This window comes from Lontra canadensis, unplaced genomic scaffold (genome assembly GCF_010015895.1).
Source record: "Lontra canadensis isolate GAN:19392208 unplaced genomic scaffold, GSC_riverotter_1.0 scaffold67, whole genome shotgun sequence".
Lineage (NCBI taxonomy): Eukaryota > Metazoa > Chordata > Mammalia > Carnivora > Mustelidae > Lontra > Lontra canadensis.
In genome coordinates, this window is record NW_022631061.1 from 7109446 (window position 1) to 7125367 (window position 15922).

Here is a 15922-nt window from a genome sequence, read left to right on the forward strand (position 1 = left end):
AAACAAGATAGAGCCTCTTTTGTGAGCTCTGATTTAGGTAAGAATTTTGAGAAAAGAACAATTCTCACTTCAGCCTTTGTGAGGAAGAAGAACTCAAATAACAAAGCCTGTCAATAGCATTATATTATCATTAGCAAACTATTTGCCTGCTTACCCAAAAAACAACTCTGAAGTCAAAACTATATATATAGCTATGATAAATTGTCATTCAAATTTTTTTACTCTCTGTAATCTGATAAAAATTATCTATTTCCGCCTTGGCAACCGACAGCGTTCCAGACAGTGGCTGCATTGTCTGTCTGGCTCCCAGAGTGAGGCTGATGAGGATATAGAGGGGAACACCCGCAATGGACATGGAGCTTGAGCAAGAAATACATCTTTGTTGTTTAAGCCCCTGAGGTTCAGTAACTGTCACAACATAATCTTGTCTCTCCTGTGGGAGACACACCCTCGTTTTGGCAGAGTACACCATCCCTAGGTTCTGGAAAGAGAATGGATGAAAAACAAATGTTTATGCATGTCTGAAACTAGTCTATCTTCGGATGTTATTGATAGTTGGGGTGGATATTGTGTTCTGAGTGCTACGTTCTCCATAACCATGCAAGCAGTGTTTCCTTTTCTTCTCTTTTCTAGCTTTACTGTTGAGAAGTTAAGTTTCATTCTTCTTCTTGATTCTTTGTACAAACTTTTTTTTTTTTTTTTTTGGTTAGCCTTTTCCTTGACCCTCATGTTAAGGAGAATTTTATGATAATGTGGTTTGCTTGGGGTTTTAAGTCAGATATTTCATTTCTGGGAACAGTTTTAAATTTATTTGATAATTTCCTCTCTTCCATGTTCCCCATTCTCTCTTCCCCATTCACTCTTTCTATAGTTCCTACTCAATGTATATGGCCTTTCTGTTGAAGATCCTCTATTTCCTTATTTCTTTATTTTTGTTGTTGTACTGTTGTTTCATCCCTCTATCTTTTTGTTGGCACCTTATCTTTTCTTCTATACTTTTGGGAGATGCTTGTGACTTTTTCTTTTAAGCTAGCTTGCTTGCTTGCTTGCTTTTTTTCTTTTTCTTTTTCTTTCTTTTCTTTTTTTTTTTTTTTTTTGATGTTTGCAGTATCTTCACATATCTCAACCATGTAATTACAGATTTTTTTTTCGTTGTTTCACTATCTCTCATTTTCCAGGTTTCCTTTTTTGTTGTGTTGTTGTTGCTGTTCCCAGTATTTCTTCTGTACTCTTGTCTTGGTCTGTGTCTTTCATGTCAGGTTGCCAACTCTAGCTAATGACTTCAAAAGTGATATTAGTTGTGTAGGCAGCAGCTCTTATGCCAGCTCTGGCACCAGCTGCAGCACCTATAGCTTGGGCCAGCTCTTGAACAAGCTCTAGAGCTTCACACAGCTCTGGGACCTCCTCCATCTCCAGAGCTGAAAGCAGTGCCATCTCTGGAGCTAGAATCAGCTCCAGACCAGCTACAGAGCAGAGCTAGAGCCAGCTCCAGGAATAGAGGAAGTTCCATCATTAATGGGCAGTACTTGCTTCAGCAGCACCTGCAGAGCCAGGGCCAAGTCCAGAACTCATCCTACCAGCAACTCTGGAGTTAGAGCCACCTTCTGCACTAGCTCCAGAAATAGTGCTAGGGCTAGCTGCAGAGCTACAGCCAACCCCAGCAGGAGCTCTCGTACCAGCTCCAGACTTAGTGGCAGCTCCAACTCCAGTTCTAGCCCTAGAGACACTATCAGCTCCAGACCAGAGTCCTCTCCATCACCAGTTTTCATATTAGGTCTGGCAACATACATGAAGTCAGCCCAGAGCTAGAGTCAGTTCCACAACCACCTCTAGCATTGCAGTCTGAGATACAGCCAGATTCGGCATCATCTCTAGGGCTGATCTAGCTACACATCTAGTGCCAATTCCGTTCCCAGATCCACCACCAGCATCAGAGATGGGCAGCTCCAGACCCAGAGCCAGCTCAGGCATCAGCTCCTCTGCCAGTTCTGAGCTACAGCCGGTGTGGCTTTAGCTTTCTGTCCCCTCCCTTGGAATGGCATCTTTTTTGTTTTTTTGTGCTTTTCAATGTATGTTTCATGCACTTTGTGCTTTACCATATTTTGTGTTTTATAGTTCACATGCAGTAAAACTTAAATCCTTAATCATTAAAAAAGAGAATGTTAATGATCAAAGGGTTTTATTTGTATGTTTTTGTTTTGTTAAGCCTGTGTAATAAGTGAACTATTTTCTTTTAAATAGCACTATAATACTTTGCTGCTATTCTTAAATTTTGTTAGATCTTTTTTATGCCTATTTTCAGCTTCTTTTCCTAATTTTAAAAATGTGAATGATTCTCAAAATTCATCCAAACCTAGGTCTTTTCATCCTCCTTGTGTTTCTTCTTTTTTGAACAATTTTTATTTAAATTCAATTTACTTAACATATAGTATATTATTAGTTTCAGAGGTAGAATTTAGAGGTTCATCAGTTGCCTGTAACACCCAGTGCTCATTCCATCTTTAGAGACTTTTGCCTGATGGTTTGCCTTAATCAATATTTTTGTGCAAATAATTCCAAATTCCACATTCCATTTTGATATACCATCATCACTCTAAATACAACAAATATGAACTTAAGACAACCCTAGGGGTGGGAGGGATAGAGTGGCTTGGTGATGAACAATGGGGAGGGTATGTGCTATGGTGAGTGCTGTGAATTGTGTAAGACTGATGAATCACAGGCCTGTAACCCTGAAACAAATAATACATTATGTGTTAATAAAATAAAAGACAACCCTATGATTTTCCTTAAATGTGTACCCTTATTTGCATAGTAATATTACCATTCTTTCTATCATTCATGCTAAAAACTTAAACTCTATATTGTTCTGCTTTTTTACTTTAGCCCTTAAATCCAATTTCTCATCCAGTCCTGACATCTTTTCTTTGTATTGTCTCTTAATTTCCATTTCCCTATTCAAAATACCAGTGCAGTGTAGGCCCTTACTGTTTTTCTTCTAAAAAGGCATATAAAACGATCTTCTACTGTTTCCTCTTGCTCAAAAATGACAAATCACTCTTCTAAAACATATATTCTTGAATGAAGTTTTGCAGTCATACACTTTCATTGGCTTTCTCATCCTTTAAACTCTAATGTCCTTGACTTGAATCAGAGTTATTTCTGCCGTTCCTTTATCAAAGATTGCAAATTAATGTCTCATGGGCTGAGGCACCTCACAGGTATCTTTTGTTTGATCTTTGATCTGAGCAGAGTTTTTAAAACATTTTACTCTATGATCTTTTAGACACGGTATAATTTGGGATGCATATGTAGTACCTGAATATGTACTTTGAAATATCTTCTTGAAAAATCCTATGCATATTAAAGTTTCTGCTGATAAAAGAGCATTGGTGTACAAACAGTATTATAAAGGAAATCATGTTTAAGAAGTTGTCTGTAAGAATTTATTCTTCAGAGTGTCATGGTTCTTGTTAAATAAGAGTCAGTTTTCTCTCAAAGCTAGTATCACAATAAATATCAAGTTTTCCTGAGAAATTTGCACATTTTGTGGGATATTGGTTTGCAATAAATATATGGGAATATACAAAATATATAAAAGGATGATAATAGAAACCATTTTATTAAAATATAGGGAAAAGATCTGTAATTATTTCCAAAGAAATGATTTTAAAGTTTTAATAAGCATTGTAAAATGCTATAGTGATCTTGTCATTTAGATGAATTTGCATTAAAGATTATATATGATAGCTAAAAGTGGCTTTGCTAAAACCATTTAGCAAACCATAGAACCATTTAGGCCTTCATAAGATCATTACTGACTCCAGGCTTCCACATCTCTTTTCCCAAGTTGTTGATTCTCCCTTCTGGGGAAACATGGATTCATGATGCATTCTTCTATAATTCTTCACAGATTTACTTTGAGCAGAAAATATTTACAAACCCAAGTACCTACTTTTGGGGACCACATTTATTCCCAGTATGTATGCAAAGCTTTAAAAAGGCAATGTGATCAAGAGTAAAGGGAAGGGTTGACATAGAGACTGTTTTTTGTGAAGGTGAATTTGTGACAAGTCAGCTAACTACCTCGGTGTGTAGCAACTTAGCAACTTTTCTCGTGGAGAAAAATTACCTAGAGATGAGTGATGTGAGTGATCAATAGGGATTTTGTATAAAATGTATTAAGGAGGCATTTATTTATAGTATAATTGAAAGGGATGTGATTTTTAATCAAAATGCAATTTACCAGGTATATAAAAAAGCAAAAAATTGAAATCACTAAAATAAACCAATACCCCTTAAAAAATGTCTAAAAAAATGGCTAAGGCATATTCTAAATATGCCATTGGAAGAGTACAAAATAAGCAATATACTTTCCTAATCCAAAACACTATATAACAATCACAAATTTCTAATGATGACACTATGGAACTGCCAAATGAACAAATATTTTCTAAACTAGATTAGCAAAGAGAGGTTTCACTTGGATATAGTTTTAATATTATTTTCTCCCCCCCCTTTTTTTTTGCAAATTCAAAAGAATTCATTCGTAACCCTTTTTCCTACGTAGTTTTCAGTCACTTGGAATGCATGTGTAACTAGAACATTTAATTTCCAAATCAATTTAAATCTCTTATATATTGAGGCTGCAAAACAAAAATCAGAATTATATATAAAATTCTGATTTTTGTTTTGCAGCCTCAGTGAAAAATCTCTATATTCAGGGCTAATATTTTCTTTCCCAAATGATTCTAGTGCCTGTATAGTCCATGACTAATTATTTTATTTCTTTTGGAAGGAGGCTTTGTGCTGAGAGCCTTCTGTAACCTGTGTCTCACTTTCTCAATCCACGTCAAGGCTGAGATTTACTGGGAATTCAAATTCAAACGCACCTTCTAAACTAACTGATACAGAGCTACTTTTAAATTTTCGATTTCTTACAAAATATTTTAACATTTGTTAGAAATATTTTTTAAAAGATTTAGAAATGATGTAACATGGAAGTTATTAACAACATCAATATGATCCTTAAACCAGATGTTACTTTTGTTTACATGCTCATTTTTCTAATATTTGGTTTGGTTTCTCCTTTAGGAATGGCAGAATTCTATTCAGAAGAATGCAGGACTTGCATTTATTGAACTCATCAATGAAGGAAGGTAATTAATTTTACAATTTTTAGACAATTAATCCATGTACATTTTATTCCACTAAGCAACTGCTCTCCTACCATCTGTTCCAAAAATGAGTAAGAAAATATACTTGAGTTAAATAATTTATCACACAGGTAATTAAAAGGAACAAAGTTTAAGATATAAATCATATTTATTTTTAGGGTGGGGAAAAGCATCTCTGAACTAAAGGAACGAACTTTATAAGGTTTTTGTAAGATTTGAGCCCCGTCTCACTGGGTAGTAAAGTTGTTTAAAACAGATCAAGTGAACCCAGTCTGCAGTCCCATCTGCCACTCCATCTGTTTTCAAAGCCATGCTCAGTGTTTGCTCCCTCAGCCCATCTCAGTTCATGTGAAGTAGTTTTATCTGAACATATCATGCTCTTGGATATCCAACTGAAAATGTGAAGAATGTTAAATATGGTCAGGTTAGGAATTCATATACCCCATTGTTAAGATGATGCTGTAAGTAAATTTGTGTTTGGGCCCATTATTATATTTATCACTTTAGGATAAATAGTTGTTCACTGTGATTTTTCCAGTACTTTATTGGCAGTGGATACATTGAGACAGATGTTAACTGTCACCATTTTGAGATGTATGGCTTCTGTCAGCCAATGACCTGCATCCATTACAATGTTTTTCTATGATATAACGTATTCTCTGGAAAATAACAACTGAATATTTGTCATAATCTACTTACTTCTTATTTGAAACTATATTTGATTAAGTTGATGATAAGGGAACAATGCTTACTGTATATAAAACTTCTCTTTGTCCAGGGAGATGTCATGAAAGAATATTTTACAAGATATTCTTTGAAAATTAGTTTATATATGGTAATGAAACCTATTTTTAAAAAATTAAATGCTCTTTAGGATTCCTTTTTTAGTAATAGTTTTCTCCTATCACTTTATTATAATTCAGAGACATAACCTCTGTTTTTTATAATTCATTTCATTATATATTCCTCACTTACATATTCCATGACTGAATTATTTTTAGTCATAATAACACATCTCTAGAAGTTAGAATAAGTTTTACATTCACTACAAAGCAAAAGATGCAGGAAAATAACAGTTTTCTTTTATAATATAAATACTAGTTTTACATGATAATAGCATACTATAGTTCTTATAAAACTATTTTGTGATAAAAATTGATCATGATTATTATCCATCTTAAGGGGATGAAAATAGAAAAAAAATGTTGCCCAGACTATTCATTTTCATATCAGTTATAGAAATCTCTCAATTTACATACATGCTAATTTTGTCAATTTGTTTCTACTGTGAAGGAAGAAAACAGAAATTATCTTGTTGTCAGTAACTCTCTGAAGAGTTAATATAATTGAATTTTCAGCACTTAAGATTATAGCTATTGTCTTGGAAAAGAGAAGGGGGGAAAATTTGCTGATACCAGAGGTTTTAGTTTTGATCCTATTTTACTGTTCAGTGATAAAGGTTGGAGTTCATTTTATTTTGTTTTTTAGGAAAAGAGTTGGAATTATAGAAACCTTCAAAATGTTCACCATAATGTTATTTGTTCTATTATAGATTTTTGTTTTCATTTTTCATACCAGTTGTTAAGAAAGATGATTTTGGAACAAAACTTAAAACACAAGTAGTTATAATATGAAAGAATAGATCATGTGTACATTAATACAGCAAATGTCTATTCAGCATCTACTACATACCAAATACTATTATAGGAGATGGGAATAGAGAAGTGCAAGAGACAAACATGGTTCTGAATTTTTGGGAAAAGGCAAATATTAGAATAGCACATACAATATTATAAGGGTGCTGTGATAGAGATGGTATAGGTATTAATACAAGTATAAGGCAGGACACTTAATCTAGACTGAAAAGGGTATATTTTCCAGTGGTAGGAGTATCAGGGTTTTCAAAAAACTTATCTAAGAAAAACCAATACAATAGAACAAAGATAGCATTTTCAATAAATGGTGCTGGACATCCACATGCAAAAAAATAAATCTAGATACAGACCTTATAGTCTTCACAAAAATTAACTCAAAATGGATCTGTGATCTGAATGTAAGATACAAAACTATAACGTGTATAGAAGATAACATAGGAGAAAATCTGGATGACCTTGGGTTTGGTGATGACTGTTTAGATATAATACCAAAGACATGATCCATGAAAGAAAGCGTTGATAGTCTAGACTAAATTAAAATTAAATAGTTCCATTTTACAAAAGTCAGTGTCATGAGAATGAAAAGACAAGCCACAGACTGGGAGAAAATATTTGCAAAAGACACTTCTGATAAAGGACTGTTCTCTAAAATATACAAAGAACTCTTAAAATTCAACAATAAGAAAATAACCTGATTAAAAAATGAGGCAAAAACCTTAACAGACACCTCAGCAAAGAAGATCTACATATAGCAAATAAGCTTGGCAAAATATGCCTGTCATCATAAGTCATCAGGGAAATACAAATCAAAACAACAATGAGATACTACTACGCACCTAATAGAATGACCAAAATCTGGAACGCTGACAACACCAATTGCTGACCAGGATGTAGAGCAGCAGGAACTCTCATTCATTGGTGGTGAGAATACAGAATGGAACAGCCACTTTGCAAAATAGATTGGTAGTTTTTTACAAAACTTAACATATTCTTACTGCAGATGTAGCAGTTATTCTCCCTTATATCTCCTCAGAGGACTTGAAAACTTATGTTCATGTAAAAACCTGCACACAGATGTTTATACCACTTTATTCATAATTGCCAAAACATGGAAGCAACCAAGATGTCCTTCAGTAGATGAATGGATAAGTAAATACCCATTTATTGATGTGGTATAACCAGACGATGGAATATTTATTATCTAGTGATAATAAGAAATGAACTGTCAGAGTACCTGGGTGGCTAAGTCAACTAAGCATCTGCCTTCAGCTCAGGTCATGATCTTAGGTCCTGGGATCAAGCCCCATATTGGGCTCTCTGCTCAGTGGTAAACCTGCTTCTCCCTCTCCCTCTGCCACTCCCCCTGCTTGTGCTCTCTCTCTCTCTCTCCCTCTCTTGCTCTCTCTCTGTCAAATAAATAAAATCTTTACCAAAAAAATATGTATATATGAGATGTCAAACCATGAAAAGACATGGAGAAACCTTAGTTGTATATTACTAAGTAGAAAAAGCCAATCTGAAAAGGCTACCTACTCTATGATTTCAACCATATGACATTCTTGAAAAGGCAAGACTATGGAGACAGTAAAAAGATTAGTAGTTGCCAGGGGCTAGGGAGGAGGAAGGCATAAATAGGCAGAACACAGAGGAATTTTAGGCCAGTGAATCTATTCTGTTTGATACTATAATAGTGGATACATGTCATTATACATTTATTGAAACCCATAGAATGTAAAACACCGAAAGTGATCTCTAATGTAAACTATTGACCTTAGGTGATAATACTATATTAAGTTAGGTTCATCATTTGTTACAAATGTACCACTCTGTTAGGGGATGGTGATAATGGGGGAAAGCCTGTGTGTGAGGAGGGGGTGTCTGGGAAATCTCTATGTCTTCTACTCAAGGTTGCTGTGAACCTAAAATTCTCTAAAAATAGTCTATAAAAGTAAAAAAAAAAAAAATCCAGGAGGTTCCAAAAAAAAGTGTATTCAAATAGAATGCCATCTTCATTGAGAACTGAGAGATGGTTCTCTGTTCTCTGGGCCAAGGGAATGGTGTGATATCAAAGCCTGGAAGCAAGAGACAGCAAGACATGTTGCTGGACATCTCTTTTTAGTCAGCCAAGACCTATTTAAGTGCCTGTTGTATACCAGCCATGTAAAGGCAACGTCATCCCTTCATGGCAAGAATCGCTGGCAAGAGTCATGCCATGAAGGGGTTTCTAAGCTATGCTAAGGGTGCTGTGATATAATTGAAGAAAGCTAGGCATAATCCACACTGTGGCAAATGGACTTTAGGGGCTCTAGACTCAATTTAATCAGAGGTTCAGTAATCTCATTTAAGATGATGATGTCATAGACTGACTACTAGTGGTATGAGGAAGGAAGAAGTGGACAGAATTAAAGTATCCTTTAGAAATTAAGTCTAGAGAATTGCTGATAGATTGAAGTATGAGCGGGAAAAGAAGGAATCAAGGGTAATTTGATTTCTGGCTTTAAATCTGGATAGTTTATACTCTAAGTATAGCTTACTTAGAACAATATAGAAGGAAGGACATGGGCTAGGTGGGAGATGGTTTCACCTTTGGTTACACTGATTTTGTAGCACCTGTGAAATCTCTGAGTGAAAATGTTGAATACACATATTGAACTTGGGTCTCTAATTCTGCAAAGAGACAGGTAGAAGGGAGATTTGGATTTAGGCGTCCTCAGCTTCTATGTATAAATGGTAGATAAGGATACAGATGTGATTCTCAGCAAACCTGTGTGGAGGGAACGGAGAACCTGAGGCCATTTTACTGCTGTTCCTGCTGGGAATCCTCTTTCCCCACAGCTGTACATTATTGGCTGTTTTCTGTCATTAGGAATCAGCTTAAATGTCACCCTCTCAGAGAGGCTCCCTTGACCCGTCTTATTGAGTTACCACACTTCCATCACATGGCTCTGTTTTAACATTTAATAAGATCATCTCAGATTATTTTCATTGTTTACATCTATCTTCCCCACCAAAATGTACTTTCCTTAAGAACTTGTATCTTCACTGATCTATTCCTGGTTTCTGGAATGATACCCAACATGTAGTTCACAATCACAAATATTTATTTGAGGAATGAAGGAAAGAATGGTGACTAGAATGTTTGAGATGAAATGAACAGTCAGCAAAAGGGTTTTCAAGCTAGGATGAAAGAGACCACCGGATTCAGTGACGAGGCTGTCAGTGTTGATTTCATTCAGATGTACGCTGGTGAATTCCTGTGTGCTCAAGTGCTGGATAGAGACTCAGGCCCTGCTGTAAGAGAGCTTACAGTCTCGTGGGGACAACAGTCTTACAATTACTGATACAATAAATGTGCCAAAGTCAAGGGTACAACGGGGAGCAGATGATTCAGGGAATGATTTCTGAGAAAATGGTGATTTAATGAGAGAACTGGGTTTAGGACCTAGGTTGTTCTGAGCTGAGGAATGTGTGGGAGATGAGTGTAGTCCGCACATACAGCAACTTTAAGTAAGGAGTTTGGCCAAGAAGAGGATGGATAAGGTGATTGCTGGAGGTGGGTTTGAGGTAATGGGGTATTTTTTGGAAAAAAGGAAGGACTCAAGTATTTTTTAAATGGTCACTGAATACTCTTAGAGGAGTGAGATAGAGGTACATGGCTTGGCCCCTTGCGGAAAAGCACTGAGAAAAGAGGCAGACAGTTATGTTGGCGTCAGGTCTCAAAGGGGTTTTTGATGATACCTTCTGTTTTCTCTTTGAAGTGATAGGTAGGACCATTTACTGAAAATGAAGAAAATTTGGAGAAGTAAGTGTCACATTTGAGAAGAAAGGAGACTGTTGAAAATAACCAGTGTAAAAGAACAAGGGAGAGAAAAGATAGGAACCTTAGGCCTCGGCCCAGATGCTGGGGGGCCAGATGGAGACTGCTGTCTTTGATACTGGAATGTTTTCCCCAGCCATCCACAGTACAGAGAAGACGGGCATTTGCTTTAAGACACTCATTTCTCATACTTCAAAGAAAAAACATCTTTATGGAGTACCAACCCTTGACCCCATCCCTATAGGGTTATACAGCTATACCCCACCCCTATTCCAGATGAGGTGCCCTCCTGTGTTCTCATAGCACCTTCCAGTTCTCCTGGTGTATACTTCCATACAGTGTTAGGGCCTGTTTTGTCATCGTGTGTTTTGTAGGGTTCTTTCCACAGTGCCTATTACAACACGTCGTGTTTGTGTATCGTTTGTATGGCATTCAAGTACCAGTTCTTGTATTGATAAACTGTCAGACTCTAGGCATGTAACATAATCTCCCTCTGACATAGTTTCACATCTGTAGAAGGGTGTAACACCTTTCTTGCCCATTTTCTCTGAAGGTTGGAAATAATATATGACATTTATTATAACTGCTGCAACACAGGCTTTAAAAATGGAAGTTTTATTGTTGTTGTTGTTGTTGTCATTACTTACAACATATATTCAGAATTTTGCTGACTCTCAACTTTATAGTTTGCTTCCTCTCCTTTGAATTTAGACCTTTCTCTTTCATAAATTTGAACTTGGGAGTTTCAGGTAAAAAAATATCATACTGAGATAGTTGAGATGTACTTATACTAAATACACATTACTCCATTTATCTGGCTTCTATTTGTTGAGGCCTCCTATTTGCTAAACACAAATTAAATTCTTTATACACTCTTATCTCATTTGCATGGATATACAGTCTCTTTCTTAACTTTTTCTAATAATTTAAAATGAAGCATATAAAAAAACACTTTCTCTTGGTCGTTAGAATATTAGTTTTTAATTTGTCCTTGTGGGAATGAAGTTAAAAATCTTTAAGTGGAAATTGTTATAAATGTTTATCCTACTTAACAGCTATACTCGTGAATATAATTCATCAATCATAGCTAGAGAAAGCAATTGTGCAGTTGTCTACAATTAACAGGACAAAAACAGTTGATGAATGTGCAGCTGAATTAAAGTACTCCCTAGGACAGGCTGAAATTATAAACTGGATCATTTAAAGGAATCTAACAAAGGATCTTTATAATTAAAACAAAGCAAGGTTAATGGGATGTAAAATTGCCTATAATATCTTGGCAATAATAATTGGAATTTAAATTATTAAAATATGAATTGAACTATAAAGCAAATAAGAAAGACATTTTTAAATTATCAATTTGAGTGATCCTTTGAAATAAATTAATCATTTGCCTAAAATAAACCTTCATCACTCTTTTGAAACCATATAAGATATAATATAAATGAGTATACATAAAAGCCAGATTGTATTTGTGTTTGGTACTGAATTTAATGTAAGATTAAAGATTCCAATTTTTATTTTGTTCTTTAAAATAGTGAAAAATATATAGCTTGCATTTCTTAGGTTTTGAAAAGGAAAAGGATATTGCATCTTAACATAATTCTTCAGTGATTATATGGCCTTGATTTGAATATCTTCTTTAATTTAACAAATGCTATATAATAATTAAAACAGTAAGTTTTGGTTTGGCTTATTTAATAATTAAAGCAATAAAGTTTGAATTTATCTATTTGTATCTTTGATTTGGCAACAACTGTATTAAAAAAAAACAATAACTTCCAAAACTGTAAGATAAGAAACTTTTTTTTCTTAGAGTTGAGATCCTGGTTTAATTTTGAATCAAGAACCCCTGAAAACTTCTGGAAAACAGAAGTTCCCAACCAACCTAATCTATACCTTTTCCTTACTATGTGTTATTCATTTTACTCATGTAATAGGTATTTAAATCATGCTGAATTTTGCAAATGAACGAGGGGGGAAATCTTGTGCTTTTACAAAATTAATTGTATCATTTAAATAGTATTGCTAATTTATAGACTTAATTTTAGACATTGATTATAAATGAAATGTTTACCTACAACTGAGATAAGCAAGCTATGTAATGATGGCTAGATTTCAAGGAATAAGAAAATAATTTAGAATTTAGTCATCATAAACTTTATTTGAATTACATTTTAACCATGTTTAAAATATATCTGCATATGTGTATATATTGAGATTCTTTATGAGGACAACTTTAAATATGCTTTCCTCCTAGGCAGCGTTATTTTAACTTTGGTAAGAGTTAAGTAACAATTCACAAAACACTCACAGTTCTTTATATTAAAAGACAAATGGCAAGAGTGCTCAATTTTTAGTATGTTCATTTATATAATGCCTTACTTCCTGCTTATTCTCATTTCTTAAAGACATTAATTTTTTTATTGTTGATCTTAGCGTACTTATTGCAGGAAAATGCCACTCAAGATTCAGATGACCCATTTCTTTATAGGAAACCTTGATTCAGTTTCTATCCCATTCTGACATAACTCGGCAGCAGAGGAGCCTAGAATTGACGTTTGTGGTTCATATGTTGATTAAATAAGAGGTACGGGCAGACTAACAGGTTGCTGGAGGGACCATGCTAACATGAAGGTACAATGTGTTTGGCCAGTCCAAGGATATGCTAAAGGTAAAAGATGAGCTGAAGGAATAGAATGAGCAAGCCAGGTAAGACAAGAGAATAGCCATGGCCTGTACTGTAGATGTTAGTCTAGAAGCTCTTCCTAAGGTGCCAGGGGAATTTAAGTGTTGCATATAAGCTGATTATTTTTCTTTTTTCTTTTTTTTAAATTGTGTTATTTTAGTCACTATAAAGTACATCTTTAGTTTTTGTTGCAGTGTTCCAAGATTCATTGTTTATGCACCACACCCAGTGCTCCATGCAATACGTGCCCTCCATAATACCCACCACCAGGCTCACCCATCTCCCCACCTCCTCCCCACTAAAACCCTCAGATTGTTTCTCAGAGTCCACAGACGCTCATGGTTCATCTCTCCCTCCGATTTGCCCCAATTCACTTTTCCTTTCCTTCTCTTAATGGCCCCCCCCCGTTATTCCCTACGTTCCACAAGTAAGTGAAACCATATGATAATTGACTTTCTCTGCTTGACTTATTTCACTCAGCATAATCCCCTCCAGTCCCATCCATGTTGATGCAAAAGTTGGGTATTCATCCTTTCTTATGGCTGAGTAATACTCCATTGTGTATAGGGACCACGTCTTTATCCATTCATCTGTTAAAGGGCATCTTGGCTCTTTCCACATTTTGGCTACTGTGGACATTGCTGCTATGAAAATTGAGGTACATATGACCCTTCTTTTCACTGCATCTGTATCTTTGGGGTAAATATAAATACCCTGTAGTGTAATTGCCGGGTCATTGGGTAGCTGTATTTTTAATTTTCTGAGGAATCTCCACACTGTTTTCCAAAGTGACTGCACCAACTTGCATTCCCACTAGCAGTGTAAGAGGGTTGCCCTTTCTCCACATCCTCTCCAACATTTGTTGTTTCCTGCCTTATTAATCTTTGCCATTCTAACTGGTGTAGGTGGTATCTAAATGTGGTTTTGATTTAATTTCCCTGATGGCCAATGATGATGAACATTTTCTCATGTGTATTCTATAGGCTGATTATTTTTTTTATAAATAATTTTTAAAAAGATTTTATTTATTTATTTGACAGATATCACAAGTAGGCAGAGAGGCAAGCAGAGAGAGAGAGGAGGAAGCAGGCTCTCCGCGGAGCAGAGAGCCCAATGCGGGGCTCGATCCCAGGACCCTGGGATCATGATCTGAGCTGAAGGCAGAGGTTTAACCCACTGAGCCACCCAGGCACCCCATAGGCTGATTATTTTCATGTTGGTAAAGGGAAAACCCATAAAATGTATTCTTTAGTTATCGTTTTATAGACCAACATCTGACAAACCAGAATACTTCTTTTATGATATGACTGTTATAAAGGGTCACAGTCCAAGCTGGAAGAGGAATAAGAAAAAGGTCATTGTTTATGTTTGCATATATTAAATATTTAGATATTTTTAAAAAACACTACTTATACTTATGAGCAGACTTCAAAACAGTCCATTATTCACTCAAAGTCTAGATTTTTTTCATTCTTAGCACAAAGAAAAACAATAGACTTACTCTTAGGAGTAGATTGATGTTAAAAATTATTTAATATTTCTACCCAATATTTAAAGAAAAACTAATACCAATTATACTCAGTCTTCCAAAAATAGAAGAGTAGGTAATACTTTACATCTCATTTAGTGCAATTTCATCACCTTGATAACAATAATAATTACAAGAAATAAAATTACAAATCAATATCCATTGTAAACATAGGTGCAATGTTAATGTTGCCCTTATAAAAATTGTCAAATTAAATCTATATGAAAAGAGTTATATCATAAGCAAAAGGTGTTTATCCCAAGGATGCAGTTGGTTTCAGATTCAAAAATATCTATCTATGTAATACACCATTCAACAGATTAAAAAAGAAAAAAGTAAGGGTATTTTAATAGACATAAGAAAAACATTTGAAAAATTCAACATATATTCATAAAATACTCTAAGTAAACTAGAAGTTAAACTTCCTCAATGTAATAAGTGCTATCTACAAAAAAACATAGAGCTAACATCCTACTTAATGGTGAAAGACTTACATGATTTCCCATTAGATCAAAAACAAGGCAAAGATGTTCTCACTCACTATTTGTATTCAGTATTGGGCTGGAGGTCATGGCCAGTTCAGTTAGGCCAGTAGAAAGTTCTAAGGTGGCTGAGAAAGGGTACTATAATAAGTGAATTTAACAAAGTTGCATGATGATATGAGGTCGGTATTCAAAAATCAATAATAATAATGTGTATTTATAATATATGTGAAATATTAGAAGCTTAAATAAAGCAAAACCATAAAGGTATCAAAAATAAGGACTACCTAGGGTTGTACTTAATAAAATTTGTGATAGATCTATATGATAAAAACTACAAAATATTTTTGTAAAAAAATAAAAAATAAAGAAATGCAGAAATATGTATCCATGGATCAGAGGACCTAACATGGTTGAGATGTTAGTGATCCCCAGACTGGTCTGTAGACTCAAATCTAATCAAAATTCCAACAGGCAATTTTAGTTTTCTTGGTAGAAATTAACAAGCTGATTTTTAAATTTCTGTGACAATACAAAGGACCTATGATAGTGAAAACAAAAAATGAACAGAGTT

General features: G+C 34.9%; 1 protein-coding gene across 14 annotated transcripts in view; it reads left to right on the forward strand.

The window, feature by feature from the left end:
• Window positions 1–15922, forward strand: part of NBEA (neurobeachin) — a 664613-nt gene that overhangs the window by 329343 nt on the left and 319348 nt on the right. For all 14 annotated transcript variants that reach the window (XM_032880041.1, XM_032880043.1, XM_032880047.1 and 11 more), the window contains one exon: window positions 5095–5159. In XM_032880041.1, the coding sequence (XP_032735932.1) occupies window positions 5095–5159 (65 nt within the window). The remainder of the gene's footprint in view (window positions 1–5094; window positions 5160–15922) is intronic.